The sequence below is a fragment of the Sarcophilus harrisii genome, chromosome 2, assembly GCF_902635505.1.
Source record: "Sarcophilus harrisii chromosome 2, mSarHar1.11, whole genome shotgun sequence".
In the NCBI taxonomy this organism is placed as follows: Eukaryota; Metazoa; Chordata; class Mammalia; order Dasyuromorphia; family Dasyuridae; genus Sarcophilus; species Sarcophilus harrisii.
The window spans coordinates 481,371,497-481,399,342 of record NC_045427.1 but is presented as its reverse complement, the minus strand read 5'-3'; the positions used below and the strand labels follow the sequence as shown (position 1 = coordinate 481,399,342).

Genomic DNA, 27,846 nt, shown 5'->3' with positions numbered 1-27,846 from the left:
ATTATTGTTCGAGTGATTCTTTTTGTATAGCAAAATAATGATTTGGTCATGTATACTTTATTATGTATCTAATTTATATTTTAATATATTTAACATCTACTGGTCATCCTGCCATCTGGGGGAGGGAGTGGGGGGTAAGAGGTGAAAAATTGGAACAAAAGGTTTGGTAATTGTTAATGCTGTAAAGTTATCCATACATATAAACTGTAAATAAAAGGCTATTAAATTAAAAAAAAAACAAAAAAGAAATATTATTGTTCTATGGGAAATGATGAGCAAGATCTCTCAGAAAGTCTTCCACGAACTCAAGCTAAGTGAAATGTACTATATACAAAGTAATGGCAATATTCTGGGATAATCAGTTGTAAATGATTTTGATATTCTTAGCAGTTCAATGATTCATGAGTACTCTGAAGAACTTATGATGAAAAATCTTATCTATATCCAGAGAAGGAACTGATTGTATTTGAATACATATTGAAGCATTCTCTCTCTCTCTCTGTCCCTCTTAACTTTATTTTTCTGTGGCTTTTTCTTTTTTTGAGGGAGAAATCTATGTTTTTTTTCCACAACAAAACTTTTATAGGGAGAGGGGGTGGGGAGAAGGTCCCTTCTACCTAACAATCTTTGGTTCTTATGCCTGGTGTATATATACATGCTTATTCTATAATGCTCTTTTTATTGCTTTTAAATAACTTGTATTTGAGCCAATATATTTTATGAGTAGATTTTTATTCATTACTATTTTCAATTAAAAAGAAAAGAAAAAAATTTGCCTTTTTTGATAGCTTTGAAGTTATAGAAAAAACTAGTTTTATTTATTTATTTATTTTCCTGAGGCAGTTGGGATTAAGTTACTTGCCCAGGGTCACAACTAGGAAGTGTTAAGTGTCTGAGATCAAATTTGAACTCAAGTCCTCCTGACTTCAGGGCTATTATTCTTTCCATTGTGCCCCCTAGCTGCCCCCAAAACTAATTTTTGCTTATGGAAAAAACTGTTAATATCATTGATTTAAAAAAACAGAACAGTGCTTTGTTTTGTTCTGGAATCTATTTATGGAGCTATTAAGCAACTTAAGATCACCATAGAGAAGGCAAGTTATGTATATTACCTTTTAAATGAACCTGTGAACTTCTTTCTGGCAGTATTTCTCCTTCATGTATTACTTTAAATTCTTTTAATATGTTCTTATTATGTTCTATATATGTTCTAATTTATATGTATTTTTATACGTTTCTTATTGTGTTGTGACCTTCTTAAGGATTAAGCATGTCTCATATGTCTTTGTTTCCCTTTTCTTCACCCCTCCATTCAGCACTTAGCACATAGAACCTTGTAACTACTATAAATGTGTAGGTCAATAAATCTGTAATAGACATAATGTTTTATCAGTTTATCTACATGTTTTAATTAGAACAACTGACTAGTAAGCCTTTTGCTTCACAAGTTTTTCTGCATTAGATAATTGTTTTGAGATATTTTGATAGGAGGAATAATATACTTTTTTTTTCCCCAAAGAAATTTGGTGACAATTGTATATATTCAGTATATCTTTTTAATTAAGAAGTCCTTAGAAACATTATTTTTCCATGTATAAAATGATGAAAAAAGTGTCATTTGTTATCAGCTCATTATTTTGTATAACATACTGCATATCAACCCAGTTTAATAGCTCACATTTATTTGTATCACTTTAAGATTTACAGAGAGGGCCAGCTAGGTAGCGCAGTGGTTGGAGCACCAGCCCTGAAATCAGGAGGACCTGAGTTCAGATCTGGCCTCAGACATTTAGCACTTCCAGCTGTGTGACCCTGGGCAAGTCACTTAATCTCAATTGCCTCAGGGAGGGGAGGCAGAGATTTACCAAGAACTTTATACTTATCTAATGTATAGTTTGACTACATTAAATTATCCTAATAAAGTGCAGGTTTTTAATTAATTATAATCCTATTTGTTTGTAAATTATTTTTTGTGTCATTTTAGGATTCACAATTGGTAATAGAAGCCTACAAATCAGGGTTTGAACCTCCTGGAGACATTGAATTTGAGGATTATGCACAACCAATGAAGCGAACTATATCTGAAACTAGTCTTTCAAATTCCAGAGGGGATAGCAAAACAGAGCTCAAATTTGCTAGCAAGTCCAAGGGAAAATTGTGGCCCTTCATCAAAAAAAATAAGGTACTACTGTTTGAACTCTTGGGGGTTTCAATGACTCTGTTGTATGATCTTTTCAACTAAGATTTTTAAATGTTAAATTTCAGAATACAAAAAATGGATGTTATCTATAACTTTCTATTTATCTTTAAAAAGATTTCTAAATTGTGTTGCTTTTAATTATAGTGGATGGTTATGTCTTTGTCATGGCCATTTATTTATAACTCAGATGTCACACATTATGTCACACATACTAACAAACTGATTACTCTGGGCAGCTTTACTTCATTATATTCACATTTCTAAATTTTTGAAAGCTGTGTTAACCTGGTTTGGAAAAGGAAATTCATAATAAATTTTCCATAATACTTTTATTGAAGCTTTATCATTCATTAACTCACTTTTGAACTCATGTTAATTGTATCTTTGAAAACTTTTTTTTAAAGTTTTGACACTGGGATACAACAACATGTCAGCATTAACTTGGGGTTGTAAAATATGATCAAGGCATTGTTTCTGCTTTGTACTTACTTAGGATAGTCTATAATAGAGTGATTTTGAGTCCTCAGATAGATCTTCTATTGATTTCTGTAAGTTCAGGTTGCTGAACATTATTTCTTTTTTGACTTATCCATAGAACTAGTAAAGAATAACTTATTGAACTACAGTTTGCATGTAAAAGTCTGCATGAGCTTTTTATCAACTATTTCTTGCTGTTCTTTCTGTTGCATTACTTACTAAACCTTCACTTTTTATCATCTTGTTTTAACGCATTTTACACGTTTTCTTTTGGACCATGGCATAAATATTTAATTGTTTGTGTTTTAATTGCTTTATACTTCAAATATTATTTGATGTTTATTTTTGTTTTGTGTCTTCTTGTTTCTGGTTTTTACTCTCTCACTGCTCCATCTCTTATACGTAGCTTATGTCCCTTTTAACATCCCCCCATCAGCCTCCCCCGCCTCCCCCTGCCTCTGCCTCACCCTCTGCTGTTCCCAACGGCCCCCAGTCTCCCAAGCAGCAAAAGGAACCCCTCTCCCATCGCTTCAACGAGTTCATGACCTCCAAACCTAAAATCCACTGCTTCAGGAGTCTAAAGCGTGGGGTAAGTTCTGCTCTAGATAGCTGTCTCTCTTGCGCGGGCACACTTTTGTTGCACATTCTGTTCTCTGTACCTGATTTTGTTTGTGAATGACTATTGTGTTTCACTATAGCTTCAAAAAATTAGGAGAGAAAGAAGAATCTGTAATCACTTGTGATGAAGAATTTCACAGTGAAACTCCAGAACACATGCTTGTGTAATTTAGTACATGGAAGAATGCTTTTCTTACTTTTTGCCAAAAGTGTATAAGTCTTTAATGCTTGATCTTTACTAAATAGATGATCTTAGATGTAGTTTTTATAATATAGAAGACGAAGTAGAATGTCACAATAGAATAGTAAAATAATTATTTAGCTCATTTTCACTTGTCTGTTCACTTTACATTTTATTAAGCATCTTCTATCAATGAATTATGTTTAGAACAAGTCATTGTCATGTATAATTCAAGATTTTAGAGAATTACCATAAATCACTTTGGAGCAAATAGCTATTTAGGAGAATTTGTTAAGGAATAATAGTATAGATTAGAAAAGGATAAATGCAGAACTCATCTTTAAAAGGGGGAAAGGGGGAATTGCCTTGAAATATATAATTAATAGAACTTCAGATTGGAATATCTAAAGAATCAAATCATAGCACTTGTAACACTGACTACATACATAACATGACTATATCCTGTCTTTAGTTACATGGTTAATCCCCAAATTGGATATTAATCTGATCCCTCAATGTGTTATAAAATATCAGTCTTTGAGGGAGGATAGATTTCTACACTTTTCTCATAATTAAACACAACTGTTATCAGGAAGAAGTTTATTATCACCAGTGATTTGTTCATTGTGAATAAGTATTTCATCTGAAATACAGAAACACTGAATTGAAACAGAGTAAGACATTCTTTAATGCTTAGATTAGTTAATAAAGGATTAAAACAGTCACATCTTTATAAAGACAAAGTACCTTTCATTTGAAAATTTTAAAATGGTTTTTCTTCATTGTGTAGAGAGAAGTACTTAAAATAGACAATGTATTTGTGGATCTAAGTACTAAAAGAGCAAAATGACATGTATCATTTAACATAATATAATAAATTAAGAAACTGAAATATAATAATTTTTTCAGGGATATCAAGGGCACAGCTTAGGATGTGGAATTTGACTCTAATGATTACCTTGTGTTCCATAATTAAACATTTGTGAAAAGGCTATATCAGACCCCTGGTTTACGCCAGGTTTCATATTTTCTAAATTCTTCCTTTCCTCCCTATCACTTGTTTCTCAACTTGCTTGTCATCAAAGAAATGCAAACATCTCATCACAGTGCTTTTGTTAGATTGCTAAGATTTGATATTTGCTTTGCCTTCAATGTAAATCATATACATTTTTTAAAAAGCCAATTACTGAGTTTGATAAGTATGATTTTTGTATTTGCTTTTAATAATGTATTTTTATGCCTTCATACTATTTGTTAAATTGTACAACATACTGCCTTTCCTCCATTAGACATGCATATCCCATTGGACTTAATTAAATGCATTTGGTTTATGTGCATGATTTTCTTTGAATGTCAAATAAAAGTTCAAAAATCCTAAATTTTATTAAAACATAAGAATGATATCTAGAAAATATTATAATCATCAAAATCAAATGTAACTTTGTAAATAAAAAGGAGAATAATTTTGCTTTCATTTTATTAAGGCAACATTTTAATAACATTACTCTTACTAAGATTTGTTTAAAAAACAAAACAAAACATTTCAATGTAGATTTAGTACTTCTTTGACAACTTAATAGTCTTTTTTATGACCTGAATTTGATAATCATTTGACTTCCTTAATTTGGAGAGGAAAATCATTTATATGGAAAAATCATCCTAGAAGAATTATAAATTCATAATGTCAAGTTCTTTTTTCAGGTACATATTTTTCAGAATCACTTTAAGAGACCTATTAGTCTATGCATTCATTTTACAATGAGGTCCAGAGAGATCATGTGATTTTTATTAAGATCCCAGAGAAAGTGGAATTCTGACCTCTAATTTAGTGTTATTGTATAGTTTCATTTTTAACACTAGAGTATGAAATTCTTTGCAAACACTTGTAGAACAATTGATTTCTTAAACATTTTAATAAACAAAATCAGGGAGTTGTGTATTTAGGGTTTTCTGTGTGTGTGTGTGTGTGTGTATATATATATATAGAAATATATATATATATTTCTATATATATATATAAATGTATTTGTGGATTTTTTAATTGGGAGCTGTTAATGCTATCATAATGAAGTTGATTTCATTGAATATATTTTGTTGATCTGACCAACTTTATTTGCATATCAAGTGTGATAATTGGAAGTCTTTTCATTGCTGTAACCCATGAACATTAGTCAATATTATTTGGTCTTTATGCAAAAGATTAAATCAAAGTAAGACTAGATAGAATATTTTTTTCACTCTCATTGTTATGGGAATACATTGTTCTTTACCTGTTATAAATTAAGATTTATTTTTCTGGTTTGAATAAATGAGGGATTTTTTTTAACCTTAAAATTCTCTTTAATAAAAATCTTCATTGTTGATCTTAATATTTCAAACATATTTACCAAATGCTGTCAGACTTTTTTCCTTACTGTAGAACCAAATAAATGAGTTATCCAGTTGGTTTCCACTTGTCCCCTTTTAACAAATGTATATTTTCTCTTGCTGATTCATCGGCAGACTCAGTCTTTCTCTTTTCACAAAGAACTTATGAAGAGGACTATAGGGAAACCTACCTATGCCATTGAGGCTAGGGAATATGTTGTAAGTTTTCATGTGATGATTGCTCAGCCACTAACCCCATTTACTAGGCAACTACTGGGGAACCCAAAATCCATCATGGAAATAACTTGATTAACTGCTTACAATGTGAAATGGCAGCAGAGATCACTTGGAGGGTCTTTATATTTGAGCATGGAAAAGAGAAATAAAGTAAATTATATCATAATGAAGATAATCATTTTGTTGGTGACCTCACTTAGGAACTTATAATAAACAAAGTTTTTAGCCACTACAGCATTCTCCTGTTCCTTTTTTATTTTTTTCAGTTCTGTTTTAAGGGAGCTATTCAGTAGAATTATAATCATCTTACAAAAGCACACATTGCCTGTGCTTGGACTTAGTCTGATTAAGGCTCTTTGGCTTTTAATTGATTTTATAGATTTTAAATAGATTTTATAGAACTAGAGCATCATCACAAAGACCCTCAATGTGACATAAACTCAATGCCATTCACTTTTATTGCTTTTTTTAAATGATTTTAAATCCAATACAAATCATATGTTCATAAATAATAACTAGTAAAAGAAATCATTGAGAAAACAAAATACCTCATGAAGCATGAAAAAGTAATTGGCAGAACAAAATTTGAAATTTTTATTTTAAACCTTGGTTTACTTTTATCCCCTGTTTTTGTAAATGAGGTTAGTGTCTATGCCTGTCCAATAACACATGGATCACTGGCTTCATGTTCTCTCATGTGTTATTGATGCTTTTGTTGTGTTCTAGGTTAGTGCAGTGTCTTATACAGGCAGTTTTCTGTTCTCCCTTCTTCTGGTAATGTAAATAGAAAGACTTTAGAATATTCTTTTAGCAAGCAAGAGTAATTTTCTAATAATAAATTAAGCAATTGGTGAGTTCACCATTTTAAACTAATAAATTTCTGTTTGCTTAAATGGTAATTTAATTATAACTGTTTAAATTTGGGTTGGAAGACTTGAGGCTATGAATAGTATTCACATTTCACAACAGAAATCCTAGAATTTGCTTTTAAATTTAAACATTTAATTATCTCTTTTGGATTTTTAAATGGTTGTTTAACATATATATTATTAAAATTAGTTGTCCTTAGAATATATGAAAGCTTGAGATTTCTATTGTCCTATCATTTATTTAATGTACAGAAAAAGGCTAGTTTTATTATTAATATCTTAAATTAGAAGTGTTTATATAGATTCTAGTGCATGTAGCATATTTTTATGTATTAAAGTCTACCTGCTTTATAGGTCAGTATTTAGGAATTCTTATGCTGTGCACCATAAGTGTTGTTGTATGTAAAAAGAACTCAACTTGTATTGAATATATCTATGCTAAAGTTCACAGGAATGCTAAAGCACTTCATTTCAACTGCTTAGCTCAGAACTATCATAGCAGTACCTTTTTCTCTATACAATTTAATGTATTTTTTCTTTCAAAAATTTGATCCTTTTCCTCCTCTCTGAATGCCTTTTTCTCTATTTCTCCTTCTAATTAATGAAAGCTGTCTTTTACTTACTAGTATATCACATTTTAAAATTTTTAACTGGAGGAAAATATGTGGCGTACCTTGTTAGATTTAGTAAAAGCCATTCATTTCTTGAAGTTTATATCATACTATAACATTTTTTTCTTATAAGACATTCGGAAATGGCATTTGATTTGGTTGCTTGTTGTATCTGTTTTTTACATCTTCATAAAGATTAAATGTTAAGTCAAAAAGATTGGTTATTAAAAGTGGATCTTAAAATTTTCTGTCTTATTCAGGAAAGTGATAACTTTGTCTTAGCTATGAAGAATTAGATGTTTTATTTAGATCCAATCAAGATAAATTTAGAAATATTGATAATCATTTTATAAAGAAATATTCAACATTTCATAACAAAGGGAACCTAAAATTTTAAAACCTGAATTGTAAAAAATGACCTTCAGTAAAACATTGTGTTTTAAGGACTTATCCTTCTCAATTTTTGCCTCCTTAAAAAGGTAAAAGTATTAGTGCTTTGTGACTTCTAGAAATGATTTTTGCCTTTTGAGGCTCTTATTACAAATGTATATGTTTGATTCAAGTTTTATTCTTTGTATCATTTTAAATTATGCATGTCAGTTCTTGTTTTATATAAATTCTTTTTTTTTCTTTTTTTGACAATTAACATAAAAAAGTGATTTTTAAATTTAAAATACTGTCTCCCTACCCAAGATCATCTTTCATATCATAGTGAATTACATTAAAATAGTTTTTTCTTTTCTAGTTTTGAGACTTTTCAATTTTTTTGGCTCTCTTTTTTTGGTTATTGTCCTTATTTTAACAACGCTGGTAGGTAAAGGTACATATTGTGACAGTAGGATTATTAAAATAATTGGTTTTTATAGCTAAAACACTTGACTGCCCAAAGGAAAATCTCATATATTCACAATGTCTATATCTATATAGATCTAAAAGATCTATATCATCTATAAGAACTATTTGTATAGTAGCATCCTTTAGTAACTTATAAAATGTTATTATATTAAAAAATACTAAAGAGAGGCTACTCAGTGGAAAAAAATGACACAGAAACCCAGGTAGGAAGGGACGATAATGTGTTTTCTGCAAGTATAATAATCAAAGGCTCCTTGCTCAAAAGAATTGATGTTCAGTTGTAAATATAGGTTCATGGGGGAAAAAATAAGCATTTATACAGTGCTTACTATGTGCCAGGTATTGCACAAATTCTTTTTTTTACAAATATTATCTTTATTTGATTTTCCCAGCAAGACATAGGTGCTGTTTAGCATCATTTTATAGTTAGTAAACTAAAGTAAATAAAAGTTACATAGCTTGCCCCAAGTCACAGAACTAATATCTTAGGTTAGACTTGAACTATAACTTAAGTTAGACTCCAGGCCCAGTGCTGTATCCACCGTACTATCTCATGTTTGCCTGATGTAATGATTGCCTCAAGGCAATCATATAAATTTTTGAGAAACTCTCACACAGCTGAAGAAAAAAAGAAATGCCATCCTATTTCATTTTTCCTTTGTTTGATTTTTTTTTTTTTGAGGCAGTGTTAAGTGACATAAGTGACTTACTCGACACAGCTAGTAAATGAATGAGACTGTATTTGAACTCAGGTTTTCCTGATACTATAACTGCTGCTCTATCTACTGTACCGCCTAACTGCCCCACTTTCAGTTTAATTTGAAGAATTTTTTTCTTGTCTGGCCATTCTCTGTCCCTAGTAAAAAATGTGTCATGCTCAAAAGTAGTTTCTTTTGAGTCATGAATGATACAAGTGTTTTAGGCTAGATGGGACTCTACTAGGGAAATTTGGTGAATAAATAAATGACAGCCTGATAATTATCACTGATAATTGATTTGCTAAGTTTTTAGTGAATTTTATACTGCATAATGATCATGAGTCACATTGTACTGATATTAGCAATAAAAATTATAAGCACAAATTTCATTCTTTTCCATTTCCACTTGCTCTAGGAGCATGTTAGTTAAAGAAACCCTCAGTAAGGGTTTGCCCCTCTTGTGAACTTTTGCACAGATTTGCCCCAAATCATTTTCACAAACTTACAGGTGAATGTATGTGTTATGTTATAATAGCAGAGTTGACAGAGTTCCTCTTCTATTGATATGCTCTTGTTTTTTCTCTTTTTTTTTCCTGTATCCCTTCAATTTTTACATGAAGCTTTCTCTCAAGCTGGTAAGCACAATTATACAATGCATGTGTCCTATATTTAATCACAGTTTCCTTTTATGTTTCATATGTGTGCTATACCACTTGCAACATCCCTGTGAAATTAACTATCTGAACTGTGATTTGTATGATTTTGTTCTTGTTCCCTTATTAAATAGCTTTGGGTACTCAAATCTGAAATCTAATAGAAGTGATTATAATTCAGTCTCTTAAAAATAACTCCATTTTCACTTTTTCTGTCTTAATAATCTGGTATTCTAAAAGGATAACAAAATTTGACCAATTGTTTACATAAATTTTATGTATATATATATATATATATATGTGTGTGTGTGTGTCCATAATACATGTACACACACATTCTTTTAAAATGTCTACACAATCTCTGCCATCCTTAGTGGATGAAAAATAAGTTTTAAACCATTGGTACTTAGACTTTCCAGTGCATTTCTTTAATGGACAGAGGTAAAAGGCAGAAATTGGGAAAATAAGAGGAATATTTGGAATATAGGAATCAGGTTTTGGAGATCATCCAGATGTGAGGAAGAAAAACTGATGGATGAGTGGGTTCTGCATGGCTCGTTTCACCGGGTCATAAAGTCATTTTCTGGGAAGTGAAAGAGACTCTTACTTAAACAGAACTTTGCATTTCCATGGTGGTTGGTTTCATTTTTGCCTTTATTTTGTAATTCTAAATTATATGATAAAAATTAACTTAACCATCATATTTGTTAAAGAAAAAACAAGCTTTTAACAAAAATTAACACATTTATGAAAAAAGGTATAAAGGATATATCTGTGATTATGTCCATAACTTGAACCAGTTGACAATAATTAATAAAGCTTTACGAAACAGATTAATTTCTATGATTTATGCTATGGGCTTTGTAATTAAAATATGGTATTTTAAGGCTCTTTTAAAAAAATATGTTTTCATGTTTCTTGGATAACTGATTTAAGTCTAAAGAAAAACAATTTCTGAGCTTAGGAAAATTGGAAAGTTCTCTTGACTTAAGAATTATACAGAAAAGAAATAAATTTAGAAATTTAAACTAAAATATCTAGCAATATTAGTTTGGCCAGTTGATTGAGTCTTTAAATGGCCTGGTGTTATTGCAACGTTCTTCATTCTTTAGGCCTGATCTTAGACATCTCCTTACTCTTTAACTTATCTTAAAGTCACCAAGCAAAAGACTTTCTTCTCTTGAGAAGGAGAACCAGTTTATGGAATAATAAGAGTTTTGAAGATGATTAATGCTCCTTCTTTCCCTAGCTCCAACACTAGTAAATTTTTGTTGATAGATATAATTAAAGATTTCTGCAAAACTCAGTAACTCTGCAGTCCTTATTCTTTGCCTCTAGTCTGATCTATGGTATTGGCTACAAACATTAATTTCATTATTAATGTTTTGTTTGTTATGCCAAGAAACTATACACATACTTTTAAATGATGCTATGAAGATAAATTTTATACCATAGATCTCAAGAAGTAAATATACCACCTGTGTAAGTTGCCTTTGCTATTGAAATGCTAACATGTCCTCCTTTTCAATTATATTTCAGGTATGATCTAATAATTGCTTTATTTACTTTTATATGCAAATAGTTCTGACTATAGTTTTAGACAGGATGATAAAAGCTTTCTTGTACTACTGAGGGACAAAGATCTTTGATAAAATTAACCCCAAGCTCAAATTGGAATTTTTTTAATAATTTTTTTAATCACTTCTACTGATATTAGGACCAGTTTCTTTGTAATTGCAAAGGCATCACAAAATCATTTTAGAAAACTTAATCTGGCTCAGAAAATTTAAAGTTCCTTCATGGTTAGATAAACCATAACTAATAGAATCAAGAAAAAGTGACTGAGAAACTCTAATTCTCCCTTCTTCCATTATTAGTTTTTATTAATAGTAGTATGAGGGAAGTACATTTAGCTTGCTTTCCAAAGTTTTAACCCAAGTAATTTATCATTATCACTTTTCTTTACAGATGTGATGATGGGACAAGAGTACATGTTTATTGTAATATCTTTAAATACCAGATATTTTATTTGGAACTTTCAGTGTAACTATACCAACCACAATTTATAGAATTTGGGTCAAAAGGCACCTTAAAGACCTTGCCCAGATGATTCATCTTGTATATGAGGATGACAAGGTGGAGTTAAACGACCCGGGTCACTGTCTCAAGACACTCTTTACAGCCATTTCTTCCACAGTAGACTGCCTCATGTACTATGGAGTTTTAATAGTTTTAGGCCTATTATTTAGTTTTTACCTATCCAAAGAAAATTAGCACATAAATATTGCTTATTCTTTTGAACTTGATGAGGCATTGTGGAAAAAATGATGGATTTGGAGCCCAAGGACCTGGGTAAAAATTCTGGTTTTGTCACCTGTGTGATTAGGGGGAAAGCTCTTACCTTTTTGCCTCATCTATTAAGTGAAAGAATTGGACTACATGATCTATAAGATGCTTTCTAGCTATAGCTGTATGATCCTCTGAAAAGGTAGTTATGGCTTTCAGTTCTTTTATTTAGGGTGAATAAAAAAGGGGAAAAAATAGAAAAGAAGTAGAATAAGCATATCTGACTTCTTGGACTAACATTATTATAATAAAAACCAGATTTTTGTGTAGGATAGAAATTTTTAAAAATATGTGCTTAGACCTATGTATGACATTTGTCATTATTACTTTTAATTTTTGTTTTCTTTATTCTTATATTTCATTTGTTAAAGGAATTGGTGATACATAAGAACTTTCTGCCCATTCAACCATACATACCTCTATTAAAATTATTTGTCAAAATTAATTCAGTAAAATTGTGTCTCCAAGTGTATGGGGAAGAGATTTATTAGTCTTTGAAAATTCTATTAGTGCTCTGCTGAAAAGATCCTTGCATGGTCTTTGTGGCAAAATATTTGCTGAATCACATACTCCTAAGTAAAGCAGCCTGGCATTTTAACATAATCAGCCTCGGAGCTTGAAGTCACAAGCATCCATTTAAGCTGCTTGGCAAAGTGAACTTGATTTTCAAATTACATTATCAGAGTCCTCTCTTTTCACCCACTCCCAAATCATCCTGACCTCTATTTTTAAAAGAATTGAGATTTTAAACAAAATCTCCTTTATATTGTCTCTGACTTATCCAGGTCAGGTGAATGCATTTCTACTCTTTCTCTGTGAAATTACCACAATGTAATTACAGTTTTCTGACAAGGAATATGCTCAAAGTCAGAAAACCTCTAACTTTCTTTCTATATTCTTTACTTTTAAATAGCATGTGCACAAGAAAGCTAGCAACTATTTTTGAAAGATTCAAGACTACCAGTATATATCTTCAGCTAGAATAAGAAACAGCTGAGGTTTGATATAAAAATCTGGGATATTGATCTTGAAGCAGTGGAAGGCACACAGTATGAACTTTGACAATACCATAAAGGTAATGAGAGAAGAGAGTCCCAGAGCAATAAGTACAGATAACTCTTTATTGAAAGTAGAATTAGATTGTATTTTTATACCTTCTTATGAAATTACTTAGGTCCAGGCTGATACCCCTAATCTTTATTACTGAACTGGACCTATAATTGATATATAGGGATCTATCTATCAGTATATTAATATGGAACTCTATGCCACCCTTTAGGTTTAGTCCTGCTAGAAGAGGTAGAAAGGACTACTATCTATCTCTATTAGACAAAATCATAGATATAACTATTTCATATGTGGAAGATTTTGTGAAGGAAGGAGGTCAGTACTTATGTGAAAATCTATGTATCCCATTAAGTATGTCTCAAGAGACATTGACAGCAACAACTTTATCCTTTATTTTATTTCCTGGAATATATACTTTTCTGTAGTAGTATAGCCCTTCTTTTCAAAAAGCACCCTTGGCTATTAGTAGAACAGAATAGGAAATGATTTCTGAACTATTTATAGGTTGCATGCATTGATTTTATTTGTTAACAGAGGTTCAAGGTGAAAAGGAAACTTTCTTTTATGAACCCAATCACTTTGTAGGTGTTTGTTTGTTTTTTTCTCTTCTCTTCCTTTTACTAAGTTTCTTTTCTAGGTATCTCATTTACATTTTCCTGTCTCTAGGGTGCAGGACCAGAGGACTTCAGCAATCTTCCACCAGAACAAAGAAGAAAAAAACTGCAGCAGAAAGTTGATGAATTAAATAAAGAAATCCAAAAGGAGATGGATCAAAGGTAGAATAGATCAAACACTTCTCGATAAAAAATTAATTTCACTAACAAGGACAAATGAAAATATTTAAAATAATCTTCATAGCAGTAGTTTTGGTGAGGAGTAATAGGCAAGTGAGTGCTTTTGTTTTTGTCTTTGTTGCCCTGTTACCTAAACATAGTACCTTGCACATCCTATAGTAGGTGATTAATAAGTGTATGTGGAATTAATTTAAAATACCACATGCATGCATTATAATACAAAGTAGAAGTCATGGATATGTCCATCAAACTGCTTTATTACAGATCTGTCCAGTATTTTATCTGAGCTTTGATTAAAGAAAAAATCTATATAGTTAACAAAAAGCCTTGTTTAATGACTTTTTTGACAAGACTTTGTCTAAATGTATTTGAGGAGGAATTTGAATAATTTTTTCGGTTATCATTCTGGTTCTGGAAGCATAATTACGCTTTGAGTATGAATAGGAATTAGCCTGTTTATGTACATTAAATAGGAATAAATTATACTTTTCTTTTCATTTATGGAAACTGATATAATACAAATTATAAACTATCCCATCATGCAGACATCCCAATCATTTAGGTGTATAGGAAATTCTGATAACATCATTGTAGTAACAACTTTGGCAATCACCAGTTTCTTCTGGGAAGGACACAGAGATTCTATGTGGACCCAAATTCCCTGAACAAAAACAAAAGAATAAGTCTTTTTTCTTCCATTAGCTGCAGTTTTATTTCAAGCTGCTTTTCTCATATATCCTGGAATGAGAAGCATTGTTTGTTCTTTCTCTTTCATCTTTTTATGAGATAATCATAAAATGATTTTAATTATCTGATTGAAAAGCTGCACTATCAATTGTTTCCCTCTCACTGTCTCTGTTCTCATCTGTGTGGCAGTTCATTCATTTCTGCTACGAATTTGCCAGAGTATTTTGAGCAATTTAGAACAAATCTTATTATTTTACAACAGGCAGAATGATTAGTTCCTTTAGAATGATATTGAAACAGTATTTCCTATTGGAGGTTCACTGAGGTTAGTAAATAAGTTAGATTTTAGGCATAGATTTTTGAGTGTATGTTTAAAATAAGAGAATTATTTTACTCTCTCTTAGAGTAATTTTAATACAACAGATTATTTGCAGACATTGGTTTTGTAATGTTAAAATGAGAAACAAGTGTATTTAAAATTATATTTAATTCAAAAGTTAACCTATTTTGCAGTGGACAGTTTAGTCTGTCAGATTTGCAGTCAGCAGTGTTACTACTTTTCAATTTTTCAAGATGACCAGCATTAGAAAGAAAAAGGGGTTGAGTAACTTGTTATGTTTTGTTTTAATTTGTATTAGTGTTTGATCATAGTTGAATTATGTAATGGGTAAATTAGGGCATTAATTGTTAGATACAATAAAAAATTATGATAATACTTCAATAGAGTACTGACATAGGGGAAATGTCTGTTTTCTGTCTACTTGTGTTTTCAATCTTCCCTCACACTAAGCAAAGAATAATATGTGGGAGCTTATATCTGGGCCATAGAACTTAGTACTTTTTTTTTTTAATTGGTTATTGCTAGTGAGAAGAGTAATCAAGTAAAGTTGATCCCAAGGCTTAAAGTTCATATTTGTAGCTCAATAAAAATTGACTTTATCTCCTTTTAGTACTCATTTGATGTAGCTTCTGAAAAGTTTTAACCCTTCCTAAAGTGCTTTCTAATTAACAAATATAGATAGATATAATATTATATATACATATGTATATTTTCTCAAAAACACAACTGATAGCTTTTAGGGAATTCTTCACTTCCAAGCTACATAAGTACTATTCTAAATCATGATTTAGATCATGAAAAATATTACATGATCTTCTAAGAAGTTTAAAGTTTTCTTTTTGCCAGCTAGTTATTGACACTAACCATCGGAGTCTTGTTTCATTCTTAACAATTGGAATGGTATAAAACATTTTCCAGAGCAATGAATTCTGCTTCTTCCTGACATGAATGGCTCATAATACATAAGCCCCAAGTGGAAGTTTTGTTAAGTATTTGGAATGTATATTTTTATTTTTACTTTTTTCCACTTTAGAATTTTAATGGCAAGGCATAAAAAATGAACATTTTGTTTTTGATTTTCAAGTAATAATAGGATTCCTTTAAATTTTTCATGTTTAGATAGAAGTTGCCTTCTGTTATTTTGTGCTACATTTTTGGAAAAATAATAATAGTAAGACACTAGATGGGTAGAGGAAGGAATGAATAAGCAAATACACTGCTACATTACCTTTGCTTGGTATGTGTTCATTTCTTGCAGAGATGCCATAACAAAAATGAAAGATGTTTACATAAAGAATCCACAAATGGGAGATCCAGGCAGTTTGGACCACAAGTTGATAGAAGTTGGACAGAATATTGAAAAGCTTCGACTAGAAGTCCAGAAATTTGAGGTATGGAGGGCAATGAGGGGGAAAGTATTATTGAAATAGCATTTTGAAACAACATTGTTATAGGAAGCAGCATAATTAAGCTTCTCTTACCATGCAAATAGATTAATTGACCAAAACAAGATAGATGTGTTTTGGACTTTGAGGTTGAGTAGTTAGACTAGATAATTTCAAGTTTTCTTTCAGCTCTAGTGTTATGAATAGGTTTTTAGCTAGATAAAAAAAGAGCATTGCAATCTTTTGGACATGAGTTAAATTTAAACATGTGCCATTTTAATTGAATCACTTTTAAGATATTCTTTAGTAATATCATTTGGAAGTGTTACTAATTATAGATAGATTTTATTTTTGTTTTAAAAGTTTTCATTCACCAAATAAAATGAGCATTTCTCTATGTATAACAGAACCAAAAAAGAGGATCGATCATGAAATTGCAAAACTGTTATATTTAGCTTGTTTTTCTTTTTAAAATATATAATAAATTTATCATGTAACTTTCAAAATAGTACTACTTCCTATCATTCTTTCTGGCTTGCCTTTGGTTTATTTACTATACATTTTAAAAAATGTTTCAACAACCTTCATTTCTTCCTGTGGTGGGGTTACCCTTTCATTTACTCTTTTCTACATTCAAGCCTTTACCACTGAAAACAGAAAAAAAAATCCTTACAATAAATATATTTACTAGAGTAAAAAAATTCTATAAGAAAATTTTAAGAGCTCTTTAATTTTCTATTTCATACTTGAAGACAGCATCTCCTGATATATCTTATATATTTTCATAATAATGACTATATTCCAGTAATCAATACTAAGTAATTTACAATTCTCTGCTCAGTAAATTAAAAATAGATTTAAAAAAATAATTAAGGCATTCTATGTATGAGAAGCATCAATAGAAAATATGATCTATGAAGGTCTATAAAAAAAGAGAATATAATACAAGGAATATGATAGAAATGTCTTAAGAGATGAACAAAGGCAATATAATTTTACATATGTTATACAGGGGCGTGTGTGTGTGTGTGTGTGGAGAGAGAGAGAGATGGATAGAGGTGTCTTATATGTATATGTATATATTGTGTGTATATGTTTGTAAAAACATATTAAGGAAAGCCTTTTTATCAACTAAAAATGAAACATGGGGGAAATGTTAACTGACTGCTTGTACAAGATTATTTATAGAATCAAATAATAGATATTTTTATTTTTAAAAATTATTATTATGTGTCTAAAATTAGATTTGAACTCGGGTCCTCCTGAATTCAGGGCTGGTGCTCTATCCGCTGCGCCACCTAGCTGCTCATAACAGATATTTTTAAAGATGAGATTGAAAAAATAAAATAAAAAAACAGAAAGTCAGAATTAATTTTAGAGAACCCTGTAATGCGAAGGATTTCTGAATAGTCTTTCTGGAACTGGAAGTATTTGTGCCAGTATTCATTTTTTTCTTTGTCAAATATACATACTCTCTTCTGCTTTTTTCTTCCATTTAAATTTGAATTCCAAAGTAACTTTTTTTCACTTTGGTTTCCTGAGTTCAGCCAAAAAAAAAAAAAAAAACAAGTTGCTTTTACCATTGATTCTTTAAAAATGAAGTGTAATGGAGTTATGGGGAGAGGGGGGGAGATTGGCTTGTAAAGATGGGAAGAATAAAAATTAAAGTGTTTCACTGCATCTTCTTTTATGCTTTCTTACATATCAACTGGTCTCTTCCTTTCTCTTTTTCTCCAACTTTAATATGTTTTGGGGGTGTTTGTACAGTAGCCTTTGGATACATTTGTACAATTTAATTTAAAAACAGATTAATTGATTCCTTTATTAATAATTTTCTGTCAGATTCAATAATCAGGCATATGCTACTAGATCATATATCACCCTTGGCATTTGGCAGCTCAATAATATATAGTTTCTCAGAAAATCACCCTGTAATACACAGTAAACTCAGATTCTATGTTTTGCTTTTCTGAATATTTCAAATATATTTATATACTGTAATATAAATAATATAAAAATATAAAATGCTCTTTTATATTTCCAGACCTGGCTCACTGAAGTTGAAGGCAGACTTCCTGTCCGTGGGGAACAGGCTAGACGACAGAGTGGAATGTATGAAGCACAAAATACACCCTCAGTCAATAATTGTGCACAAGACCGGGAGAGGTACAGTACCTGTAGAGATCTATTTCTACTCTCTTTTTAACTTTTGAAAAGGATCAATGGGTACCATGGAGTGCAAGTTAAGTCTACAAGAATTAAATGCTTACTACAGTATCAAAACAGTCCCTTATTACAAGTAGCCTATCTTCTATTGGGTAAATAACAACATATACCCAAAGATATCTATTCAAGATAAATATAAAAAGATATTAAATAATCTTAAAAAGGGAGATAATAAGGGTTGGGGGAGAGGGAAAGGTAGGCAGTGTGTAGAAAGTAACATTTGCATTGAGTCTTGAAGAAATTCTAAGAAGCCAAGGTGAAGAGTTAGGTTATTCTCATCATGGGGCTCATCAGTGAAAAGGCCCAAGAATGGGAAATTGGAGTGTTTTATAAAAGAGCAACAGTAGATTAGAATAGCTAGAATGTAGATTATGTGGAGGATAGTGATGTGAAAGCTTTGAAAATAAACTAAGTTGGTAAGAGCTTAAAGTAGCAAACAGTTTATACTAGATATTGAGTTAGGGACAAAGAATGACATGGTCAGACCTGACCTTTAGGAAAAGGCACTTTGGTAGTTGTTACCAGCATTTTAGTATAGAAGACAGATTGGAGTGGAAAAAAGATTTGAGATGGAAAACCAAGTACAAGTCCATTGGAATAGTCCTGTCTAGTGGAAATGAGGTCAACTTGAAGAAAGTGAGGCAAACAACTTGAGTGATTTGCCTAGATTCACACATTTAAGTAAGGGTTAGGAGTTTAGAATTGAGATTTAGAACATAAGGATTAGGTCTACTACCTAGAGTCAGATCTTCTTGAGTATAAGCCCTCTCTATTACATTCACCACCCAGCAGCCTTTGGCTATTGGCATCTGAGCCAGGCAATACATTTGGATGGCAAGAACCTTGAGGGAATGATAGTAGTAGAGCGAGAATTTGCCAGTGGTAATAGGCAGCAAGGAAGCATAGAGTCTTTTGTCCTACTGCCCTTCAATACCACTTGGACCAATGAGTTGGAGAGTGTGCAAGACAGGACAACCATTATGGAAAAGATGGCCAAGGATGCAGTGTCACCTAGGTCTTGGTGATTCTTAAAAGAAGGAAGAAGCAAGAAAAGATTTAAAATTGAAATAAATTTGAAATAATTTGTTGTATGTATGAAATTTTAGATTTTAAAATGGAATGATATTAAAACCACCTGAAAGGAATGCTCATAATTATAAATAAAATGATCACAAGGACTTTTTTGATGAGTACATTACCTGAGTATCTCCACTGAAGTTAGTTGCTATAGTTGCTGTGTATTTTTCTTTCTTGAGCAGCCCAGATGGCAGTTATACAGAGGAACAAAGTCAGGAGAATGAGCTGAAAATGATGGCCACAGACTTTGATGACGAGTTTGATGATGAAGAGCCACTTCCTACCATAGGAACCTGTAAAGCACTGTATACATTTGAAGGTATCTCTTCCTATTACCATTCTTTATAATTATTGTATTTTATATGACCCAGAATCAAAAAAAATTTTTAAATTTACTTCAAAAAAATTAAGTACTTCCCCAAAATGAACATTTCTTCAACACAAAAAAGTATTGTTTATGAAACTTTGAACCTCCCATTTCATACCATTTGCTTCAAATATATATGTATATATGTTTATATATACACACACACACACACACACAACACATACTTATTTCTACACTTAATGGTTGTTACATTTTGCTTGTCTGCTTCCTTTTGAACTTTCTCATGTTTTTTTCTGTTTATTTTTTTAAATGTTTTAATGGCTCACTTTTTTGGCCATAATTATATTTTACCTCTTTCTCCAATCTTTCAATTAAAAACTGAGCCAAAGAAAAAGGAGAATTTCTTGTAACAAATCCCAACAGTTCTACACCTGACCATGTCCAGAAATGCATGTCTGTTTCCCTGCCTTGTGTCTCTCTCCTCTCAGGAGGTGGCTAATGTGCTTCTTCATACATTCTCAGGAAACATAATCGTCTCCATGACAGTGGACATGGTTGTCATTATACTGATTATCACTGAAAATTTTAAGCTGGAAGGTCATCTAGAGCAACTTTATAATTGTTCACAAGGATGCATAGAACCTGCAAGGTCCAGTGACATGTCCAGGGTGGCAGAGGCAGTAAGGAAGAAGAGAACTGAGATTTAAAATGAGCTTTGCTGATTGAATCCATTCCTCCTTCCCTTCTACCACAGGAGACTATTAGTAGGAAGTGGATAAGGCAGGAGAAGATGAAAACCTAAACCAAGATAGAGAAGGAAGATTTTATAGTAACTGATTTCCATGAGTAGTGAGAGAGGGAAAAAGTCAAAGTTAAAACCTAGATAAATAGGTATTACCATTAGCAGAAATGGAGAAATCAGGAGTTGCTAATTTGGAAAGAAAAATAATGAACTCTGTTTAAGACACTAGCAGGCCAACCATTTAGAGATGTCTATGAAGCAATTGATAAGAATGGAGTAGAGTTCATGTGTGAAGTCAGAGCTGAAGATAGAACTTTGGAAATAAGCCACTTAAAGGAGAGACTCAAAACCCTGGGAAAAGATGTGGTTGATAAGATAGGGAAGAGAAGCCCATGGGGCAAAGGAGAAATCAGAACCTGTGAAAGAGAATGAAAAGAGTCTGGTAAGAGAATTAGGACTGTGCCATGTTACAGAAACTGTGGGGGGAAACAGCACAGAGTTGTGCCAACAAGTTATGGAGAACAAAGGGCAAGAAGGTGCTCAGATGTTAGCGTCGGAATCTTTACCAATGAAATACCCAAGTAGCTGAGATTACTTTGACTAAGAAGCTTAACTACTGTGCCATTAATTTTGCAGGTCAGAATGAAGGAACAATTTCAATAGCTGAAGGAGAAATATTATATGTCATAGAGGAGGACAAAGGTGATGGCTGGACACGAATTCGCAGAAATGAAGATGAAGAAGGTTATGTCCCAACTTCGTACGTTGAAGTCTATTTGGACAAAAATGCCAAAGGTGCTATGACTTACATTTAATAGCATTAAAAAAAATTTTAGTTGGCAGTTTCTCTGTAACTGTTTCAATTAGAACTTCTTTAAGAACTGGATAAACTTCTCTTCTGTGCATTTTTTCACAGTTACATAGTAAATTTAATGCATTGTATAACTGACTTTTCGTTGATTATTTTAATAGTAAGTTTCTCTTACTAAGATAAAATGCCCATATGGAGAGCTCAGTTAACTGCCAATATATGCATATATTCTCATTTGAGATATAAATATCAATTATTTTTATAGTGTCTCTAGATAACAAGAAAGTTTTAATCTAGCTTCTATCAAAGTATTTCATTGTTATCATATCTGACTCAAGCCCAGTTCTTAGTTATACCTAATAAGAAGCACTGATAGTTGATAATTTGGGAGCAAGTTAGAGATCCTTTGTTTTCTTTTTCACCAATTTATCAAAAGACTTAGATTTTAAAAAATTGAACTTGAAAATTATATGCTTATCTTCTGCCTACACAGTCAAGAAAGTTCTCATTTTAAAAAATTTGTTAAGAAACATAAGTATTTTGCCTATATGGGTTCATTTTACAAAATAAAGCTCTTTTACAAAGCTGATTGGAAGAAAGAAGATATTAATGCATGTTATGTTACTTAAGCCTAGGAAAATGATGTGAATTAGAATCAACAAACCATAGGACGTTAGAGATTGAAGGAACCTTAGAAATTATCTAGTTTTATTTACCCATTTTACTTAAGCCCTTGGTTTTATGTGTTATCAGAATCTTTCCAGCCATTAGTGATTTGGGTTTACATATTTCATATGCTTTAAAACCATATCCAAGATTCAAAAACTGCTTTCATTTAATCTAATTTTACCCTTATGTATTTTTTTATTAAATCAAATCTATTTAACTAAGCCAATACCCCAAAGTTGGATCATTATTTTGAAGCCAGCAAATAATGTTTTAGTTAATTTTTTAGAGATTTTTTCCCTTTTATCCCATTCTTGATAGGCAGCCCATTTTGATTCCAAGCATTTTAAATTGCATTATTAAAGTTTTATTCAAATTATAAAAAGAAAATACAGCGGCCCTTAATTCACAGGTTTTTTTAAATTGTCAAAAATATTTCCCCATTTTACTTAATATCTGTGAATGCTAACTTTAAGCTTCAGTACAATTTTGCATTGAGAAATTCCAGGATAAAAGGAAATATTTATTTGTCCATTACTCAAATATTGTTTTTTTTCCCCCATTTGAAGGCAACATAATAAATGCTGAAAAAATATAAAGTAGATGAAACCATTTTATTATTCATAATACATAGTTTTAAAAACTTAAATGCCATGTTTTCAAAAAATAATTGTACACATTGATTCAGAAAACATATCAATAGATTTGTAAAGAGGATGCCTTTAATTTCCATAGCCTCATTGTGAGTATTTTTATAATGGATTTCTGAGAACAATAGAATATATATAACATTGACAGCTTAGTGAGAATATTTTGTTAGTTTTTATTATTTCATTGTATGAAATATTTAAGTGATCCACTGAATCTCATTAACATGAGTTTTTTGTACCATTGTTATGTAATCTGACAATAGCTATTACTCATATTCCACAAGGTGATTCAAAAAGATTTCATATGGAATCTACTTTGTTTTATGTGCAGAACCCTAAGAAAATTTCAATGTTTTAAACTTCCCTAAATGAAACCATTTCTTAGAAGGATACATTCTGTCTGGAATTGCTGTTATCTTGAATAGGCTGAACTTTCTTTTGTCAGAAATATTCTTGTGTTGAAATGTACCAAAAAAACAAAAACAAATTTTGCCTATAAAGTTCTGCTTCCATAAACTCTCAAAGTTATTCATGCTTTCTGTGGGATCCTTTCCTTCTGCCTACTACCTGGTTTATAAATCTCATACCTCAGCCAATAGTTCTGTAATACTGATCCATTGAGGAACAACTGCTGCTTCCCCATGTCCATAATCTAAGAGTAGTGGTTATATTTTTATTGATGCCAGTGCACTTTTTTTTTTTTTTTTACAATGTAGCTAATTATTTAATGCTTGCCAAAATATTTAAAATATTATAGCTAACTTTTGGGCAATTGGATTGTGTAAAGGATTTTTAAAATTGTCTTTCTGTTAAATGTCAGTAATTTCACATAGAAGACATTTGTATATATTGCGATTTAAAAACTAAAGAATTACTTGAATTTGACTTGTTTTTAACCTTTTGGTTTTTTTTTTTTAATATGAATGTTTGTTTTATTGGTTATTTTATTCTGCTGCCTAATAATCCTTTTGTTTTTATAAGTGCTGGTTAAGCCACAAGGACTGTTACACTCGTAGCTAGGGTCCCTGCTGGCTGTTCCAGACTTGACTTTATTAGAGACACTTTGATTCTGAGTAAGTTATGTTTGAATGTAGCCAATGTGATTGTTTCTCTCTACTCCTATTCTAAAAGAAAAACTCTTTGTCTGGTATTACCTTCTAGCTCTGTCTTTATATTTGCTTCTAATAAACATTATATTTTCTCATGATTATGTATTTTAAATGATTTTTCACCCTTCTGAGCCAATTATTTCCTATAGTACAATCTTTTTACCTTTAGCAGTGGGGCATTTTCTGTCCAAATGCATATAAAAATCTGGCCTCCCTCACATCCATGGTAACTTTTTCATTCTTCTTTACCATATATGTATTTATGGGCTTAGAAAGTCTGCGTTTCTTTTTCTTGCTGCTTTTCTGCACTCCTCAAGATGAAGAACTTTCACTGTTTCCTGCCTGATATACACTGAGCTCTGTTTACCTTGTTACTAAAACAAAGATTTTGTTATTCCCACAATAAAAAAAGAGCAGAATTGCAACTAAGGAAAGGAAATTGAACTACTTTTTTCCCTATCAACAAAATATTGCTTTTCTTTCATAAGTGACTAAAATTATGGGAAATAGTCATTCAGATAAAATTTTTTTAATCTTTCAGGAGATAATCTTTCTCAATCTAGGTTGGAAAAGTTTTCTATAACAAAACAGTGAAAGTTACTTATCCCATGGATATTACCTTGATACTGACTGTTCTAGATATTTCTGACTGCTATACTTCCCTTTTGCCATTTGCCTGGTGGGACATTTGCAACCTAGAGCAATATGCCCACTGCTCATTTACTGCCTTCCTTGCTAACGCACAGTTTTTGTTTGTTTTTGTGTTGTAGATTCCTAAAAGTGCTGTGCTGGTGCAAGAGCCTCGAGTGAGCTTTCACAGGAGGAAAAACAGTCTGCTTGTTTCCACAGGCCACTCAAACGGGTCGTGTGCAAAGACTTCTTGAGCTGGTCTGGAGTTAACACTTGAAATCTCAATCTGAAATGACATCCCCACATTACTCAGATGCTTGCTCTTTTCTTACAGCATGTTCTTTGTGGCTCAGACTAAAACGTAGACCTTATCTTTGGTTCTGTTGGATGGGCTTCCTTTTCAGGGAGTTATTTTGACAGACCTGCTCTTTAATTTCCAATTCAATTAAACGTTCATGGTTTTGGGAGGTCTTCTCCTTGCAACACAAAACTAGAAATTCCCAGAGAAGTGCCCTATGGCCTTTATTAATTGCTCCCTAGCTCTCAGTTGGCTTGAATGTGTGACCTGGCCCATCTCAATTTCACAACGTGCCTTTTGTGATTATTTTACAACTAGTCTCATGAGAAGACTAAGGGAATCTACAACTAGAGATCCAGATATGCGTTAGCTAGACAGAGTGCTCAGATTTTTAAAAATGTATTGAGTACGGTAGCAATCAACAATAAATAATTCTTCCTTTCCAAAAGGCCATGTGTATTCATTAGGGCTTTTTGATAGCTGACTCTACTGTCACACCAAACATCCACTTTTTCAGAATCCAGCCTGATAGCTATGACTGTTTACTTGCTTCTCTCCTCCCCACCCCCTACTCCTCCTAAGTCTTACTCAACCATATATACGTCTCTGCATGCACCAGCAAATGTTTGAGTTAGCGATTCTGTCTTCAGTGTCTTCCAAAGATCCAGTTTTAAATCTCATTCCAGTCTGCATGCTGGCCCTGCTCCCCTGCCTGTACCATCCATGAAGTTTGAAGGGCTTTGAAGCCTGTCTTTCCTTTAGTAATCTACCTGTTTGTTAGTAATAGTAGCTTGAACCTGTGTCTGGGCACAGATAATTCGAGCATGAGTACCTCACCTATGCACTGTCAAATTGGAACACAAAAACTGTTTGACGTTGTTTTTCCAGGACCTCAAAGAGATACATCATCGTTTGTCACATCAAATGACTTTAAAGTGATTGTCTTATAGACATTTTTCCCCCTAAGTAATCCTGTGACCAGAATCAGAAAACATTTATATCATTTCCAAATTTTAACATTATTTGATCCAAAGTATAGTTTGGTTTTTGAAATAGAATTCCTTTACCACTTGAATCTTTAATTAATACTGAGATTATATCAATGTGGCTATCCTGGTCTCAGATAAGCCATTTTTTTAAACAAGGAAAACTCTTTTCAAACATTATTTAGCATAAATTTCACCAATCCAAGAATGGTTAAGGTCAATTATGAAAGCTGTGAGTTAGAATAAAACTTGATATTTTTGTTTTAAGATGGGCATTAGTAACTGTTTAGTGAAGTTTCAGTTTGGTTCCTAGTAACCAGAAAATTGCTTTGTAAACATTGTTATTCCTTCTTTGAGAATCAGACTTTAAAATTTATGTCCAACTCAGAAGAGACAAGTGCAGAAATGTCTCAGAGGGATGTTTAGGGCTGGGTTTGTTGAATGGTTCAGTATATCAAAATTTGGAAATTATTCAAATCAATAATTGAAAAAAAAAGGTGAGAAAGGGGGCTTGCTGCATATATCATGACTTCAAAAGCAAGTCCCATTCCTGGCTGAAACCCTTTAAACTAATACTGTCTTTAGGAGGAAAGAGGAAGACAGTAACTAAAAAGAAAGCCTTCTTCCCTCTTGACTTAAGTTCAGGAGCTTGGAAAACCCCACTGAACTCTCTGTGTTGTTCAAATGTCATTCCATAGGTGGAAGAGCTTTGTTTCTATGGTTACTTCAATGAGAAATTGATGCAATAGTTGGTTTGAAGGAATTCTTCAATGTCCATCATGCTTCAAGGAAGAGGATTGGTTTGAGTTAATAAAACTGAAGTTAGAAACATATTATTAAAAAAAAGTAACTCATCTCCAAAATCTTGCAGAAGTCGTTGTCCTGAGGTCATTGGAATTATTCATTATTGCCTGCTTTGCCCTTCAGAAGTTGAGACTGCTAATTACAAATATCACCAAAAAAGGACCATTCTATACTTTATCCTCCAAATAAACAAATTTTGCTTTTGAGATGTCAGAACCTTGGACTGGGGTAATTCCATGTGTATCTATTAATTATTCTATAATGTATTCTTTTAATGTCTGATACACTGTTGCATTCCCATGTCATCTGTGTCCAAGCAAGAATGGAAAATGTTTAATTTTCCATTGGTTGTAGATGGACAACAAATCATTAGCCTTTACAGGCAATTAACTTATTGCAATGTCAGAGTTGCTAAATAATGATGTTGGAAAGACTATTAGCTTGAGGGTACCAGTGAGGCTCAGTGGGAAAAAATTTCTGATGACAACAGTGAAAATGTTATAAAATAGTTCACAGATAAAAGCTCAGAATCTCTTAAGTGTTTCTTTCTTTTCTTGATACCTCCTATCACTACTTGAAGGTTGTGATGTCATTTTAGATTTTAATTTTAAAGAGAACTAACCCTAAGTGTTGACAAAGCAAAGTCATTTCCCAAAAGGCAAAATCTAAAATGGATCCCTCCTCAAGATATGCTGAAGAAAAATTGAAAAGGCATTAATTGCTGTGATGGGACTCACCTTTAAATTTTTACCGATTTCACCTGGTAACATGTTGTGACCCTTCCCATCTCTAAAGTGAATGAGATTTGCCACCGCCCCACCAGCAGTTACTTAATTAGTTTAATTAACTGAGTTTCTGTAACATCTGTAAATAGAGAATAAAAAAAACATAATTACTGAAAAAATATAAAAATTGTGTTAACTTCAGAGTATTTTTCCATATATTGTATTTTGGGTTTTTGCTTCTTATTGACTATCTCTCCTGTTTATATTGTCAAATTTTATTTTAATATGCCAAGTTCTATCTTACTATATTGAGCACTTTTAAATTTGTGTGATTTGTGTGTGTGGGTGTGTGGGTGTGTGGGGGAGAGAGAGAGAGAGAGAGAGAGAGAGAGAGAGAGAGAGAGAGAG

The 27,846-nt window shown here is 31.9% G+C and overlaps 1 protein-coding gene across 16 annotated transcripts in view; it reads left to right on the top strand.

Annotated features, from left to right (window-relative positions):
* Nucleotides 1-26,433, top strand: part of FNBP1 (formin binding protein 1) — a 172,921-nt gene extending 146,488 nt beyond the window's left edge. Inside the window, exons 9-18 of one of the 16 annotated variants that reach the window (XM_031954819.1) lie at nucleotides 1,985-2,182; nucleotides 3,084-3,266; nucleotides 5,979-6,062; nucleotides 9,734-9,748; nucleotides 13,847-13,956; nucleotides 16,260-16,392; nucleotides 18,431-18,552; nucleotides 19,869-20,008; nucleotides 21,396-21,554; nucleotides 24,766-26,433. In XM_031954819.1, the coding sequence (XP_031810679.1) occupies nucleotides 1,985-2,182; nucleotides 3,084-3,266; nucleotides 5,979-6,062; nucleotides 9,734-9,748; nucleotides 13,847-13,956; nucleotides 16,260-16,392; nucleotides 18,431-18,552; nucleotides 19,869-20,008; nucleotides 21,396-21,554; nucleotides 24,766-24,773 (1,152 nt within the window). In that variant the 3' untranslated portion in view covers nucleotides 24,774-26,433. Of the gene's footprint in view, nucleotides 1-1,984; nucleotides 2,183-3,083; nucleotides 3,267-5,978; nucleotides 6,063-9,733; nucleotides 9,749-13,846; nucleotides 13,957-16,259; nucleotides 16,393-18,430; nucleotides 18,553-19,868; nucleotides 20,009-21,395; nucleotides 24,094-24,765 lie in introns of those variants that run through there. The other 15 variants (XM_031954820.1, XM_031954821.1, XM_031954817.1 and 12 more) reach the window with 15 other exon arrangements.
* The last annotated feature ends 1,413 nt before the right edge of the window (nucleotides 26,434-27,846 follow it).